General features: G+C 34.5%; 1 protein-coding gene across 3 annotated transcripts in view; it reads left to right on the top strand.

Moving 5' to 3' along the window:
• arhgef9a (Cdc42 guanine nucleotide exchange factor 9a) overlaps nt 1-8948 on the top strand; it is a 152819-nt gene extending 143871 nt beyond the window's left edge. For all 3 annotated transcript variants that reach the window (XM_088925174.1, XM_088925175.1, XM_088925176.1), the window contains one exon: nt 284-8948. In XM_088925174.1, the coding sequence (XP_088781300.1) occupies nt 284-465 (182 nt within the window). In that variant the 3' untranslated portion in view covers nt 466-8948. The remainder of the gene's footprint in view (nt 1-283) is intronic.
• Nucleotides 8949-16069: the final 7121 nt, after the last annotated feature.

Below are 16069 nucleotides of genomic sequence, written 5' to 3'. Positions count from 1 at the left end.
TTAGTCAGTCTCACTCATGTCGTTTCTATGATGTACTTTGTTTTTTCAGTTTTAACCTTGGTGTACACACCTGTCCTCAGTCCATTCATTCACCAATCCTTCCTCCTGCATAACACTGCCAGTATACATGTTCTGGTAAAGCGATTCAGTACTATATTGCTGAATATTTTTAAGGGTATAATACAATATACAGTATGTGGTTTCAATGAACAATGTTCATCTAGTCACAATCTACCACTTTCTCTGTGTATCTACTTCGTCTCTGTTTGTTTCTCATATACAGGTGTGAGCCAAAATAGGTCCATGCCTCCTGCTTACCCCCCTCCCCAGGATCCAATGAGTCAAGGACAGTACATGGTACCTGACGGCATGGCTCAGTCCCAGGTATTCGAGTTTAACGAACCCAAAAGGAGCCAGTCACCGTTCTGGCAAAATTTCAGCAGGTTAACGCCGTTCAAAAAATAGAAGAAATAGAAATTTTTAGAAGGACCTCCTTATTTTTTTGAGAAGCACTATACTGCAAATAACTTCATAATGACTACTCAAAGAGAAAAGGACCAGTTGCAATTTGGAATGCTACTGATTTGTAAACATGAGACTGACTGACTACTGTATCGCCACTACAACTACTACTACTGCTCCTTGTACTACTGCTACAAAAACCACAGATCCTTGGAACCTGCAAAAACCTTGATCGAAACACCTGCGTTCTCATGTTCTTTGAAATCCTTTTGTTTTCTTGTAGGCTTTGCCTTTCAGGAAAAGCAACATCAGCATCATTTTTCTTAGCAGGACTGAGTCAACATATAGGATCTTAAATGGAAGACAAAGTACTAATCATTTCAATATTTGTGCCATTCTGGGTGTGCTCTGTAGTGCACTGTGATATTGATGGGCATTTCTGTTGCTTTTCTTGTTTTTCTTGCTGTTTTGGGGGTGTCAATATTACTATGTGAAAGGCTGTTCTGGCTGAGCAAAGCAAGGTTTAGTCTGGTAATATTTTATTGCATATTTTAAATGTCCTTTTTCTCCTGATTGCTGCATGAAGAGGTCAATTCACTTGCAGGTATTATATGTGCAATGATATTCTTACGGGTTAAGGAACAAATTAGCACCAGTAACTATAATTTAATACAGATATATCTATGCTGTTGACAGGGTATTTATTTATTGTGGACCAGAGTACGTTTTTGCATGCCATACAAGGATTTCAGTTCAAGCAAAAAGGCAGAGATTAGCTTTTTTTCTAAACCATATCTATTTATACAGAAAATGGTCCATTTGGGTCCTAAATTACAGGGTTCACCTACTGCTGACCACAAAATGGTTTCATATACTGTATTTCATCATCAAACCCTCAAGAGATCATTGTCATAAAGCAATCATTTTTATACGCTGGCCTGAGGGTACATTCATGGTGCTCACCAACTGTTTTGTCTCCTTTTAAGGATACTTATTATTGATTTCTGTGGAAGGTCAACATAAAAATACCCCATAAGAAACATTACATTAACATAAAAAATTAATGATTGAGCTCAAATATTCAAACATGGAAAAGTACCACCCTGAAAAAAATGAAAGGGAAAGCCAGTCTTTTATACTGTTTCTCATGGGTTAAGATAAATTGGAAATTAAATTAAATTGGAAGATGTGAACAAAGAAAGCTAATGGGTTCAATGTAGGTAGGACATGTATATCAACTGTGCAGCCAGCTGTGTCTTTTAGTCATTAAAGCACTATAATCATGCCTGTTTGCGTTGTCATCTCCTGTCAAGATCTCCAGAACGAAAGCAGAATGTGATATTAATCATTATTGAATAGAACTTAGGTAGTATTTGTCAGTGTTCTCTGGCTGTCCTTTACTTGTTTTATATTCTAACTACAATGTACGTTATTGGCTTAAGCATAGAACTCTAATAATGAATAAAAACATATGGAGCACATTATAACCCCATAAGGACAAAGAATTCAGTTTGATTTGGAAAAACAAAACAGTAAGTAGAATCTATATAAAGTTGAAAAATGAGGCACTTATTACTGCATTTACTTAATTGCAGGAATAAAGATACAGTATGCTGCAGTATCATTTTGTACAAAGAATCTGTCATGGGTTAATCATTTTTTTTTTCTAGTGTATTGCTTTACTGAAGTCAGAATTAGCCCTGCCATCTCCCCTAAGTATGATGAGTATCAGTTAATTAGAAATATTAAAAATTCTGTACACATTGAAAAGAGTTTGCATATTAAACTTGTAATCATCTATCAGTAGAATTCAATTGGTATTATGTTTTATTGTTTAGTGTGTATTCTAATTGAGCAGTTATAAAACAAAGTGATTAGAAAGTTATTTCAAAAATATTGGTTTCTTAGTACATAAACACATCCCAGAGAAAACCATTTTTAATGACTTCACTTTCCTTCTGATTTATGAAGACCTTGGTTCTAGATCAGAATACTGCATTCTGATACACATTCAAATTCAAATATGAAAGACATAGTTACCATCCAACAGTGCCTTTTCACATTTCACTGGTTATTCTTAATTGAATCATTCAAACAATAAAATAATAATTTATTAGGTCCCATGTTTGTTTTTCCTTATATAAATGTACTGTACCATATCCCTCTCTATTTTAATATTGGTGTTTCTGTCACTACATTTAAACTGATAGCACAATAAATATGGATTATTTTTAGTATTTTTAGTACCTGTTACTTTTCCCTTATTGTGGTGTTTGCACAGTATCACTAATTGGTATGCAGGAATGTGTAAGCAACATGTACATTCTTTAAAATGTGAAACCACGTACATCTTATGGAAAAACTGAGTTATTGATATGATTTAACAGACTGTGACTAGTTATTATGGTTGGTTTTATTCCTGCCCTTTTCTGTGCAGTACTATATCCTTCTGTAGCTTATTACTTTGCTTAAGTTTGATGTGAATTTCTGTATTTAACAGTTAAGACTTTTTCATAGCTAACCAGTGGCCCTATGTATAGAAATCAACTCTGTCTTTGATATTGGAAGCACCTGTATGAATTTCCTTTTAACATTAAGTTGAGGAGAAACATTTGAAGTTGCAGACCCCCCCCCCTAAAAAAAAATTCAAGATTCTTCAATGTCAAAAAACAACTGCTATTGAACTAGATTTACAGATAATGAATCCAACCCCCAAAATACAGAAATACAAATTATCTAGTTACTGAATTGAAAAGTACAGTCAATAACAGATGAAAAAAATACTAATTTACAGCAAGCAGCTAAACCATGTACTGTACATATTGTAAATATAAAAGATCATATATTTAAATATTTGTATTTTATGTATGAAACATATATACCTTAAGTCATATGCTAGGTTTAGTTTTCAAGTGGATGCATGTTAAAGGCCCAGGTGTTCCTGCGTGACACAAGCAACTGAGAAATCATATTTTTCTTTACTCTTTCCCATAAAACCATAATCATGTCTATCGTAAAGCTGTGATGCAAGGGATCCCAATTTTTTATTACTAGTGATTTAATGAGTAACACTTTTTGAAGCTGGATGGCAAAGGGCATACCATTTAGTTATAACATTGTGTCCTACTAAATATACACTACATACTGTACATAAATATAAGTTTAACAAGTAGATAGCAATGAGTAATATTAAAACAATGCCATTCGATCCCAGAATCTAAAAATGAAAATGACAGCTTCCAGGAATGCCATTTGGAAATCGGCATACACTTAAAAATAAAGCTGCATTAATTACTGTCATATAGGAAGCGGTAACCATTACATAACAGCTGCAACATAATATAACTCTTTGACTCTGAGTCCAATTATTTATTTTAAATGCATACATTTACAAGATTTAGTATTAGTGATCCCTAATTTATGGAAAGAAATTGTCAGTGTAGTACATTACAGTACATTGCACATTAACCTGTCATGTAGTTACATTGCAATTAATGTCCCTGTATTTTAAACTGTATGTCCATAGAGCTACAGCTACTGTATTTAGATGTGTACTGTAACTATAAAGCACTGTGCATTTTAAGTGCACACAAACAGTAAAAAAATACCTTTTCAATTGTTGATACAGGTAGCAGTTATTAGTTGAGAATGGAGAAAGCTCACTGATAAATATCCCACTAAAAAATAACCCACTAGGTTAACATTAAATTAATCTCTAAAATTAGAATTCAGAGTTAAGGCTACAAAAGAAATACAAGCGCTTCATTAAATTAAGACGTGTTGTATGTTAGATATAGGCTATGCAATATGTGGTAGGTTATATTCCAGTGGGTTATTTTCTATTGCTGCATATTCCTGAATTCATTGTTAGTGTATGTTTTGTAAATTACATTTTTCTTCCTTTAACAGATTTATTTTAATGAGAATTATACAGATGATTTACAAACAATCACATAAGAATATTTGTAAATGAGAGAAATGAGAGGTAGCCACTCAGTACATCTATACTGTACATCTAGGCCTTTTGGGTTGTGATCTCAAAACAGTCAAAACAGTTTTGAAATTGAATGCAACCTACTCCTTTCTCATTCCCTCTGGAGAGAGTGTAAAATGAATTAGGATTTTTTAAGAACCAGATTGTGTTATTGTTACTGTCTATGTTGTCTAGATTGAGCACCCTTAGGTATTACATTAATTTAAAGAGAAGGAGCTGTATTATTTTGCTGACATTTTATAAAACTGCATTTCTCTCCATTGCAGCATCTGAAAAAAAGGATATTGTTTAAGGCACATTAAATATTTATCATACTGTGTCAAGCAGTATAGAACTTAAAACGGCCCTTTTACTGCTTGAGCATTAAAACAGTATGATGAAGTCTTTTAATAGCTATTGTAATAGCTAATGTAATAACTATTTATGCACCTTCAAGCTGCTGTTATACACAGTTTGACCGCAGTTTCATATATGATAGGTACTGTATCAATTTGTCTGTTTTATTTACCCTCTAACAGCCCAAACATTTTGACAAGACACATCAGCAAATACATGTTGGACATTTTGGCAAATGTAAGATGTTTCTAGTTACATCTTCCATTTGCCAAAACTTCCAACATGTAGGATAGGTTTAATAGCTCAGTATAATGTAATCCTGCATTTCTGGCTATACCATAAGCATCCAGTTTAAAAAAGAAAAATCAGTTTTAAAAATGCCTATGAAGTTTTTTTTTTTAAGGAGTGTTGTCTTTCTATAAAAACATATCACAATCCAACCCATTAGGCCTTCATTTTTATCTTGTACCAAAAAAATATCAGGGGATGAAAATAAATTTAAAAATTGAGGATGAAAGTCTGAAATACTGTGAAAAAAAGACTTTACACCGTGAAAAGGAATTGTTGTGACATTGGGTCTTACAGTGTGAAACGAAATTCAAATCTTCCCTTGTTTTGTCCATCATCTTCTGTTCTGCTTTTACTTGTCACATGGTGAATATGAAAACACACAAGCATGCAATATGAACCAAAGTCCACATGTGTGAAGTTCATTATCACAGTAAGTGCCATTTCTGTCATGTCACATGACTGTATTTCTTTATGCATTCTTGCTTCCATTTGATCTTTCTGTCCAAAAGGTTCATGATAGAAATAGCTGAATGTTTGTATTTGGTCATCGCAGGTTTTTCTGGATTACTGGAGACTGAGATAGCAGAATAAACTGTAAATATTACTAAAGATGACCTTAGAATGTGGAAGCTTGACTACAAGTTGAAAGTACAGTAGAGGTCAGAGTTGCTTAAAACAACTTTCTAAAAATTATTCAATATTTCCTAAAAATATTGTAGTGAACTTTAGTTTTTTGTGTATGCCAAATATTGTCAAAAGCATTTTAAGTATCTTAAAAGATTATTTCTCCATAAAATACTCACAAAAAGCATTTGACTACTCACAGTTGCACTGCAGTCGCAGAAACCATGTCAATATCTTGAGAAACATCAATATGCCTCAAAGTATAACTGAAAGTGTTTCGTAAATTGTACAGTACATAGTCACATAAATTCTTTATGTCTGCTTGGTGCTGTAATGTTACAGAAAAAAATTGTTCTCTATTTTTTGTTTTTGAATTTTAGATATAGAAATTTTGTAACTTGGTGAGCTGTAATCAGTGTTGTATACAAAGAGGTCTCAATATTTAAGCCAAACACCGAGCTGACTAAATAAATTATGCATAAATGAGTTGGTTATCAAAGTTTTCTTTTCTTTTTTGTTGTATAACGCACAATATATTGTTGTATAGTGCACAATATTAAATGTTACAATAAGCCTGAATTGTGGAAACCAGGTTTTCAGAATAGACTTGACACGATTTAACAAAAAGTCCTTTCCATATTTTTATAATATGGCCTTTGATAAATTAAATGTTTTTAGTTACACTTTACATGTGAACCATTATTCCACAGATAATTTACTGTAGTCTCAGTGCTTAACACCAACCTATTTGAAAGTGTCTATGCAGGCTTCCAGAAACATCAAAAGCAGATGCCAATACCAAAAACTTCAGTCAGATGAAATGTAAATTTGAACTCTGGCTTTACAGCATAATATAGCCTAAAGAATGTAGTCATAATAAAATATAGCAGACATCAGGAAAGGATACTGTGAAATGATGCTATGCTTGGCTACATCAAATACTTATCAATAGTCATAGTATTGTTTTATCTTTAATATACATTTTTATTTGTTTTAATATTCAAAGATGTAAATTTGGAACTCTGAAAAGAAGTGTTTTCTTGCCTACAAGAGTATGAAAGACTTTCTGGCTACACACCCTAGTGACCTACTTTTTGTCACTTTTCTTATCAGTGGGTAGTTTATTTTGTTTCCCCAAGAAATTACTGCCTAAGCTTAGTACAAAAGCTGTATAAGAAACCTCAGAACTCACACAAACCACAACAGCTTTCACAAGAATTGGTTGACTTCTTTTGAAGTGTTTATTGATTGCACATTGAGAAGTTCCACTTTCGTTCTCACACATTATCGTGGCTGATGGAATAGTGCACTCTTCTGTTGTCAGTAATCAGACGTTCAGAGTGAAACCCAAGATTAAAAAAGAAAAATATAAATTCCTGTATTACATTTGATTAAATCTGTATGTTTTGAATTTCCTGTGTAAACCAGTTATAGAGACAGTTTAGTGCTTTGTGGATAGGTCTCCATTGTTCAAAAGTCCCTTAATGAAACAATGAAATTTCCCAGTCTATCTTGAAATATTTCTGAAATAATCCTGGCTTCATTTGCCTGTTTAAACTATTCTGCCTTAATTTCCTCTAACTGTGTCCATAGAACAAGCAGAAGGTTTAATTGCAAGTAGAGTTTTCTTTCTGCATATGTCTTGTTAAAACACACTGCTTCTTGTTAATCAATTCTTTCATTTTCTGTTTCAGTGCAAATCTAGTTGAATAAACTTCAGGATTTGAAATATGGATAGTCATTTAAATTGTTTGAAGTATCTACATTATTAACATGTATTCAATTGTGACCTGAAAACTATTTAAAATAAAAAAGTATTTAGGTTGTCAATTACATCTGTAATGGAATCTGAGAAACATTCTATATACTGTATATGACATAATGACTATATGCATATGCACCTCTGCATAGAAACCTTGAAAAATATAAATATTTAAGGGGGGCATTTATGCCATTGTATTTTTCTTTATATTATATTTGCAGTTAACTGTTTCCATATTTTATTGGGTATTTAAATTTGTCAAACAATACTTTTATTTTTTCAGCATTACACATCTGGGAAACTTCAATTGTACAATCTGAACAAAGCAAACAAAAAAGTAGTCTAATAGGTTTTTACTGAACTAAAACCTGTATTCTTCCTATTTTATTTACTCAAGTTAAGTTAAAGGAAAATATAGGACATTTTGTGACCTTATAAACATTTTCATTCATGTGTCTTCAAGATGTTTGTTTGACACATTATCTAGTCTTGTACCTAATTCTAAAATGGTTCTGGTTGATAAAATTATAAGCTTTTAAAAATTGTTTGGACATGGTATCACGTTTGATACCAAGGGCATATTTGCATTCACAGAAGTCCTGATAGGAAGACACTGTTGATAAAGCTTTTAATTTTTAAGAGACTAAATTCATACAGTACGTGTCTGTTAGTGGTGGAAATAAAATGTGGTTTGTCATTTCAAACTATGAACAGAAACAATTTAAATAAAGCACATGAATCACAAATGTTATTAAGAATATTTTTATATATTACAATAGGATGTATGTACCTAGGCTGCCTAACATTCCATAATTTTATTAGTTTGTTCCAAATGATGATTGAGATGCAACACTAGCTCAAATAGCCCGAGGACATGTTGGTTCTGTATAATTTGCCATGCTTCTCTTGAGCTCTGTATGAACACTGGGACTTATTTGTAGTGTTTTAAACTCCAGTCTAACGTATTATTCAGAAGCCTGAGCTGACCAAGACATCATGTTCCTGAAGCCTTAGAGTTTTATTTTACATTTGTTTGGGTTCAGTGCTTATAAAACATGACAACATATGAATTAGTTGCTTTCAGACCAGTAGGTAGCTATGAAGATTGCAAAGGTCAGCTCTGAGTTTTGCTTTCACGTGTTTGTATTATATTTCCCTCAGTTGCCACATCACATTTCTGCTTCTCTGGCCTTGGAACAATATAGTCTTCAAATGTTTGTTTTTGTTTTCATTGATCAGTTTGTAAAATCCCGCTTAGATGTTTCTACTATTTAAAACAATATTTTTTTAAAAATCATACTTATACTGCTTTTGGTTTCTTTTGTGTAAATATTAAATGATTTCAATGTTCATTTTAGTGGTTATTTTCCAGTCATTTTCAGGCATTTGTGCATCTTGTTCTGTAAGTGGCTAGAATCTCAGTTTGTTTTGTTTTGTAGATGTATTTAAACCATTACGTTTACAATAAATGCTTAGAACTATTGGAGTCAATGGCTTATTAATTATTACCCTACCCTAAGTAAAAACTATTTTTTTATATAACTACACTGTCTTTTGTGTTTTCTTATAATGAAATGGGTTTTACATAGATTCATACCACTTTAACAAAATTTTGACATTAAAAAAAACAGTGACACACAAACATAGAGTATGATCAGCCACTGTTAGCTGATTTCAATGTAAAAAAAAACTCACACCCAGCGCCCCTTTTATTTTTTAACCACTTCATTCTTAATTTAGTTTAGGGTGGTTTTCACAGCTGTAGTCTACCCCTCAAGCCCCTACGTAGTGATTCATCCACAATAGAGCCAGGGGCATCTTCTCTAAACGCTGTGTGCAAGAAAGCTAAAAAGCATTTCCTTACCTTGCAGACTGCAGAGACCATGCATTTATAAACTAACACACTGAGGGAATTTCCTGGTCGTTCTTTCACACAGATTTTCTCTGAGGCTTTTACAAGCCTCTTTACCTGTGCACCCTGTGCACATCATAGAAATCTTCCAGGACTTCTGTTCACATTTCCATACTTCTGAAGCCAACACAGACATGGCCGGGAACTCAGTTCTGGGATTGGGAACTCACATTTGGAATTGTCTCTTTCATGGAACTCTCTCAGAATTTTGCAATTGAGCAATTTGGGTTAATTTATTTTTATTGCCTGAGTTCAAAACAATTGTTCATACTCTTGGCAACATTTATGGTAGCAGTAGCCTATGCACATTCCAGGATCTAAGAGAATCTTACCTGCTTCCGAAGCTTTCTTATATACCTTACACTCTTCTCTGCACTTTATAACTATAATATGTGGTAACATTAAACAGTGTTTTGTCCCTTTTCCATTGGTTTATGTTATACATTGCAATGAGTGAAATCACGTTTAATTCTACATAACTTTTTTTTTCACAGCTCAAATCAGTCCTTTCTCAATTTTGTATGGAGAGAGAGACAAACTGGATGGTTCAAATAGAGATACAAGCAGAAACAATATTTTCTTTTTTTCTTTTGTGAACATTTAGCACACTAGCTATTCCATTTTAAACTTGCGCACAGAATGTATACAGCACCATGCTGACAGTTCCAGGTGAAGATTTTTTCCTGATCATCTGTCATAGTTTAACAGGTATGCTCTTTGCATGGACTTTTAATGTTCTCCCCATGTTTCCTCCAGGTGCTTTGGTTTCCAGCCATAGTCCAAAGACATACTAGTAGGTTAACTGGCTTCTGGAAAAACTACTCTTGTTGTCTGAATCTGTGTGGACACAGTGTCAGTCCCTGTGATGGACTGACAACCTGTCCCTGGTGTACCTCTCCTTCCACCCATTGCTTGCCATTGCTTGGCTCTGGGTCCCCTGAGACCCTGAATCGAATCAAGTGGTTAGGATATGAAAGGATGGATGTGACTGTGCCAATGAGTCCAAGACTGCTCAATTATTCATTGGCCATGATATATGAGTACAAAATAATTTATTCAATTTTTCTTTAGCAAAATCCTTTATCATTAAATCAGAATTTAAAAAATTGGATACTCAGAAATTGAGGCAGTTATCTGTACTTTCAAATGAAACTGATTTGGCAGCCTGATATTTTGCCCACATTTAATAATTTACTCTCTATTCAGTATCTTTTCATTTTAATTTACAACAGCACTTGGTATAGTAAGGCAGAAAATTAACTATTTGGTTCTGAGTTTCATGTCTGAGCACATGATGCAAGGGTATTACCACTTGGTATTATAGAGGACAAGGACCTCTCAATTCTATAGTTTGTCATCTTCAATTCTGGGATTCTTCAGTTGGGTGAGCAATCATGGTGTCAATGACAGTGATATTGGCAACAGTTCACTAAAGTTATAATACTTTATAAACCACTGAAATAATAAACACACACTGGTCAGCCCAAATCTGAAAGGAAGACAGATTTACATTACATAAAGAGCAGCGAGTGAGCACAAAATACATTTTAACATTGACATAGACTTATCACAATAAAGCCCAAACCAGATAACAAAACATTTTGGATCTCAGTGATATTACAATTGAAGCAAAAGCAGTTTATCCTAGGAAAAGTACAAGATATTGTACAAGCTGTACAAAGGTATCTCTTGGCTTGCTCTGTGTCTGCTCCCCTTTTTAAGGCCCTCTCACCATCCTAAAACAATCATCATGGTGGGCAACAGTCTTTATGAATATAATCAGTTTACCTAGAATCTCATCCCTTATTATAGTATAGTAAGAAACAGAAAGACAGAAAGAGCACAGAAGAGAAAGGTAAGAAAAGACAGCATGCCAAAACACTTGCTAATTGTCACTTGCCAAATACATATAATAGTTCTACAGATTAGTATTATATAGATTAGCATAGTAGTATCCCTATTTTTATTCTGTCCTATAGAGTATGTGTTACCGGTGTCTTTCTTTTTTATTTTTCTTCATTCCTGTTATCTGTATTCTGTATATTCCCATTGCCCTTGTTGTCAAGATGGCTGATCAAGATCTGCCACCCTTCAACATCCTTCTTTGAAAAACTATCTTTCTAAAAGTCTTCTCAAGATTCACTGCCTGAAAGTGTGGTGGGAAAGCAAAGTAGTGTTGAAAACTGCACTGAAGGATGTCTCTCTCTGGTATATGGTATGTCTCTTCTCTGTCCTGTCAACATTCTTCTCATTCTTCATCTTTCTCAGCACTTGAATAATACAGCATGTTTTGAAGCAACTCAAAGGGATATGCAAGTGAGAAGGGGGTAGAGATGGCTTACTCCCACTCATCCATTTGTTTAAAACACAGTGGTGCAAATGGACATGAATGACACCTGATCTAGCAAAGTGGAAAAGCTCAATTCATCTTCTCCCTGTGGTCCTGTGCCAGTATCAACCAGGATTCACAACAGTAGTCTTCCCCAGGTGAGAGGCTGAGGAGTCCATCACAGTGGAATTTTTAAATAGAAACAAAAGCCTTATGAGTGACTGCAGCTGCCTTAGCTTGGAGGCGGGGATGTATTTCTCTTTCAAGTACTTGCCAGAAACAGGAGAACTAAATCTGTTCAGGCTTTGATGACTCACAATCATCAAGTCTCAGTATGGAAAAAAGACAACAACAAAGGAGAATAAAATAAATCCATTTCCAGAAAGCCCTTGCCCATGCTCAGCATACCAATGTGTGTTCTGCTCTATTCACATTGATAGCAAGAACAGACATGATTCTTTTTGTTTCACACATCTTCTACTGGCATCCATAGGATAGCAGTTTAACATACTGCTAACTGTATACAGAATACTGTAGTGTTACTATAAGAATCCATAGTAATAAATGACTGTACTTGTGTAAGTACAGTACTATACTGTAAGTGCAATTAATATGTTAAAATTAATAACTTTTACCAGAAATAATTCTGCAGTAGTTTCAAATTCCCTAGCTAAGAATCATTACATGAAATTGGGCCTTAACTTCCATTACTTTAATTTTTGCATTTATAAATACTGCATATAGTTTCTTTTAAAATTTGCCATGTAAATTTACTTTAAAAGAAGTGTCACTCATTATATAACATTATGACAAAGTACAGGCCATATTTATTTATTTCAGTGGCATGCAGTTGAAATTTTAATAGAACAACTGCTTGGCATTTTAATTTAGCAAAAAACAGTATGCAATAAAATCTCGCGGAGAGATAGTGACTTTCCTTAACTTCAAATTAGTTTGTAGACTCAATGACATGTATGTATTTCAGGCTATTAATTAATGTTTCCCTAAAAGGAGTTTTTAAACAGAAGTTCAGGAGAAGGTCAAATTCTAATCTCGCCCACTTTTGCTCTCCTACGCAAAAATATCTCATCTACTAAGCACTCCTTTGTGCATCTTTCTCACATATCTTACTCTGATAGAATTTGCAGCCACCTCTCACCACTCCTTTCGATTTTTCCTTTTATTGTTGACTACTACAGCGACATACTGCAGCTCTTCGTTCAAACCCAGATGACGGTTCTTCTGCAAACTTGACTGCTCATTGAGTCTCTCCATCTCCAACACTCATCCATCATCATTTCCTCTCTCCCTTACCACTCGCCTCCTTTATCTTGCAGTCCCTGCAGCAGTCAGCACAATCACCTGACTCCCAGCCCTTCATCCAGGCCTGGCTGGATCTGACCACCGTTCTTCTTCCCTGAGGAGGCTAACACAGTCCAGCCTTTGTTCCCATCTCCCTTAGAGAGATCTACATCAGTCCAAGTTCTCTTACACCAACTCCAGCATTTTTTCGGCCGATTCCTTTCCTTGCTATATCTCTCACTCCCAACGCCCTTTTCCAAATTTCCAGTCACTAGATATCAGTGAAGGGGTTATGGCTTGTTTGCAGATGACACTGCAGGAGCAAGAAGTCACCTTTTCTTCCTCCACCTCTATCTCTTTGAGCTGTACCTCTCCATGCTTTAGGGAAAACTACAAACTGGCTCCAGTAGACATCAAGCCTACTCTTCTCTTCCGGCCCCCTTTCCTAAAATCATCCCTCCCCAGTACTCAAGCATAACCCCATTTCCTGGACTTCTCCCTGTTACCCTCTCCAACTCCATCCCTTCTCACTCCTCTCTTCTCTTCTCTACAACCTCTTCTTGGCTTGCTTTCTCCCTTCTCCTCTCTGTGTGTTGTTCTTTACCCCTCCCTTGGCCCCCATGTTTCAGCTATCCACATAAGAGCCCCCAAGCCCCCATTGACCCTCACTCCGCTCCCTATGTGAGTGTGAGGGCACAGCTTTGGTCTGCACTGGGTCTGAGCTCTTCCATCACAGCCCTTGCAGTATACCCCAGATTTTCCACCTGTGGCTCCAGTGGTCTAGGCTTATGAGATTACTTTATTGGAATTCTTACCTAGCCTTTTCCATTTACAGGGATGTCTCACATTACGAGAACATAAGCACAATTTGAAAGCCTATCTTTCCGGATCTTGCTGTCCTCTTCAGCGGATCAGTTTTTGTATGAATACCATAAACCGATCTCTGCAGCAGAGGTCAAATTCTGATTTTGCCTGTTCTGTTCTACAACTTATAAATAGGTCACCTCCTAAGCACCCCTTTACATCTTTCCACCCCTATATATCTCTTGAAGCTGCTCCCTGGCTCATTCCACACAAAAAGTGAAGAGGAGGTTCTGTGTATTTTGTGTGAAGTAAATATCTTAAAATACGGTGCATCTGCCAAAATGTTTAGAGAAGTAAACAGTTAAATTCTTTGAAAGACATACCAACTGTGATAATTATACAATGAAGCAGAAACATATTTAGTTGCACCTGGAAACCAAGAATTAGGCAGTAGAAAAGCAAGAACTAACATTTTTCTGGCAACCAAAGATATGCTAACTACATACTATGTGTTTTGTGTTTTCCATTTAATAAAGTCATGAAGTTAACTATTTTGGGCACTTGTTTACTTTGCAGGTCTTAGCTGACCCTGGTAAGCTGCTTACCGGATCATGAATTTTCTGCTTAAATTCCTTAACTTCTAACAACTATGTTTTGAAACTAATTTTAAAATTATGATTTTCATTTTCACTTTTCATTTTAGGTGGGCATTGGATTAATGGCCATTTTATTGTAAACATCTGCTTTGCAGAGCTGAGATACAATTGTTTAATGCAAAGTAAACTACAGTAGGTAAAAAATAGAGAATGGTTATGTACTGCATATACTGTACCTTAAGTGAAAACATTAAGGAGCATTTACTTTAGCATTCAATTTATATACTTTGCATAGCTTGCATTTTACCACATAAAGGAGTACATATTTAAAATAAAATTATGATTTTTCATCAGATAACAATATTAAGCAGCATTAAAATAGCAGATTGATTAATGTTTTCTTTGTAAACCACACTACAATGGACTTCAGGCTTCCCTTTTCTTATTTTTGGAAAAATCAGAGCAATAAGATCATTATTACAGGAACATCTGAGATTCCTACCAAAACCTGTGAAGTGAAATAAGTTTTGAAAGGTTGAATCCAAGCTAGCTGCATTCTGAAATGTAAAAGAAAATGATGCATTTCAAAATTATTGATTCCACAGATTGTAAAATTTCATGAGCTTTAGTTTTCTTTTAATATATTAAGAAATCCCCCCAGTTTACAAAACATAAATATAACTATAATATAATGAGTGAAATAATAATGGTATCTATTTTAAAAATTATGGCAAAACACTAACCTGAATCAGAAACTATATATTTTTCTTAAGGAAGTCACTATAGAGTAATTTGTTGTGTCAGGGTCTAATTATGTATATTATATTACCTTCATCACAAGCTGAAATCTGCTTCTTCATACTCCAATATTTGGCATGTGACATCATCAAGACAGCACCAAAAAAGCACATTTCTTTTACATTCATAAAACATTGTTATTACAGTACCTACAGGTATGTATATGTTATTAACAGCTTCGAGGCTTATTATAATGAAAATGGAACACTTTTGTAAGACATTCATTGGTGAAAATTTAATTTTAATGTTCTAGCTAAATATTGTGAAGGCATCATTAATTGCTATAAACAGTGATCAATTTGTTTCTTGATTATGTTTGTATTGTACTGTTTATCTCTCAACCCATTACTCTTTATCTGCTATGTCAAAGCTCCTGACTTGTTAACATTAAAGAATTTAAGAAGGGGTTAGATTGGGGATCTGCATTAGTGTACAAGCTGCAAAGGAAAAGGTAGAGGTTAGGTTCATGCTGATAAGTAAAAATGAAAGAAGAAAAAACTAAATTCAATCTGGGGGGGTTTCTTAGAATGTGTTGAGGCGAGAGAGGGGGGAATTATATAAAAATAATATACACCTTTTTAGACTGCAGGGCAGTGAAATAACAATGTTTTTTTTTCTATAGCACGTCACTGTTATGTAATCCTACCCATCTGAGTCAGCTTAATTAAAGTTTAAACAGCTTAACACTTCATTATCAAGAAAGAGTGAAAACTAATTCCCTTAAAAAGTCCATGTCTTGGTTAAAAAAGTATTTCTCCAGAGTCTTCTGTCCTGAGAAAGGAGAATAAACTTTTAGATTTAACATCAATGTACCAGCAATAATATCCTTCAAATTCCTATAGTGCAGAGTTGTGCGTAG

Source organism: Atractosteus spatula, chromosome 9, assembly GCF_055471065.1.
Source record: "Atractosteus spatula isolate fAtrSpa1 chromosome 9, fAtrSpa1.hap1, whole genome shotgun sequence".
Taxonomy (NCBI): Eukaryota; Metazoa; Chordata; class Actinopteri; order Semionotiformes; family Lepisosteidae; genus Atractosteus; species Atractosteus spatula.
The sequence above is the reverse complement of the archived record's forward strand: the minus strand, read 5'-3'. Positions and strand labels throughout refer to the sequence as shown.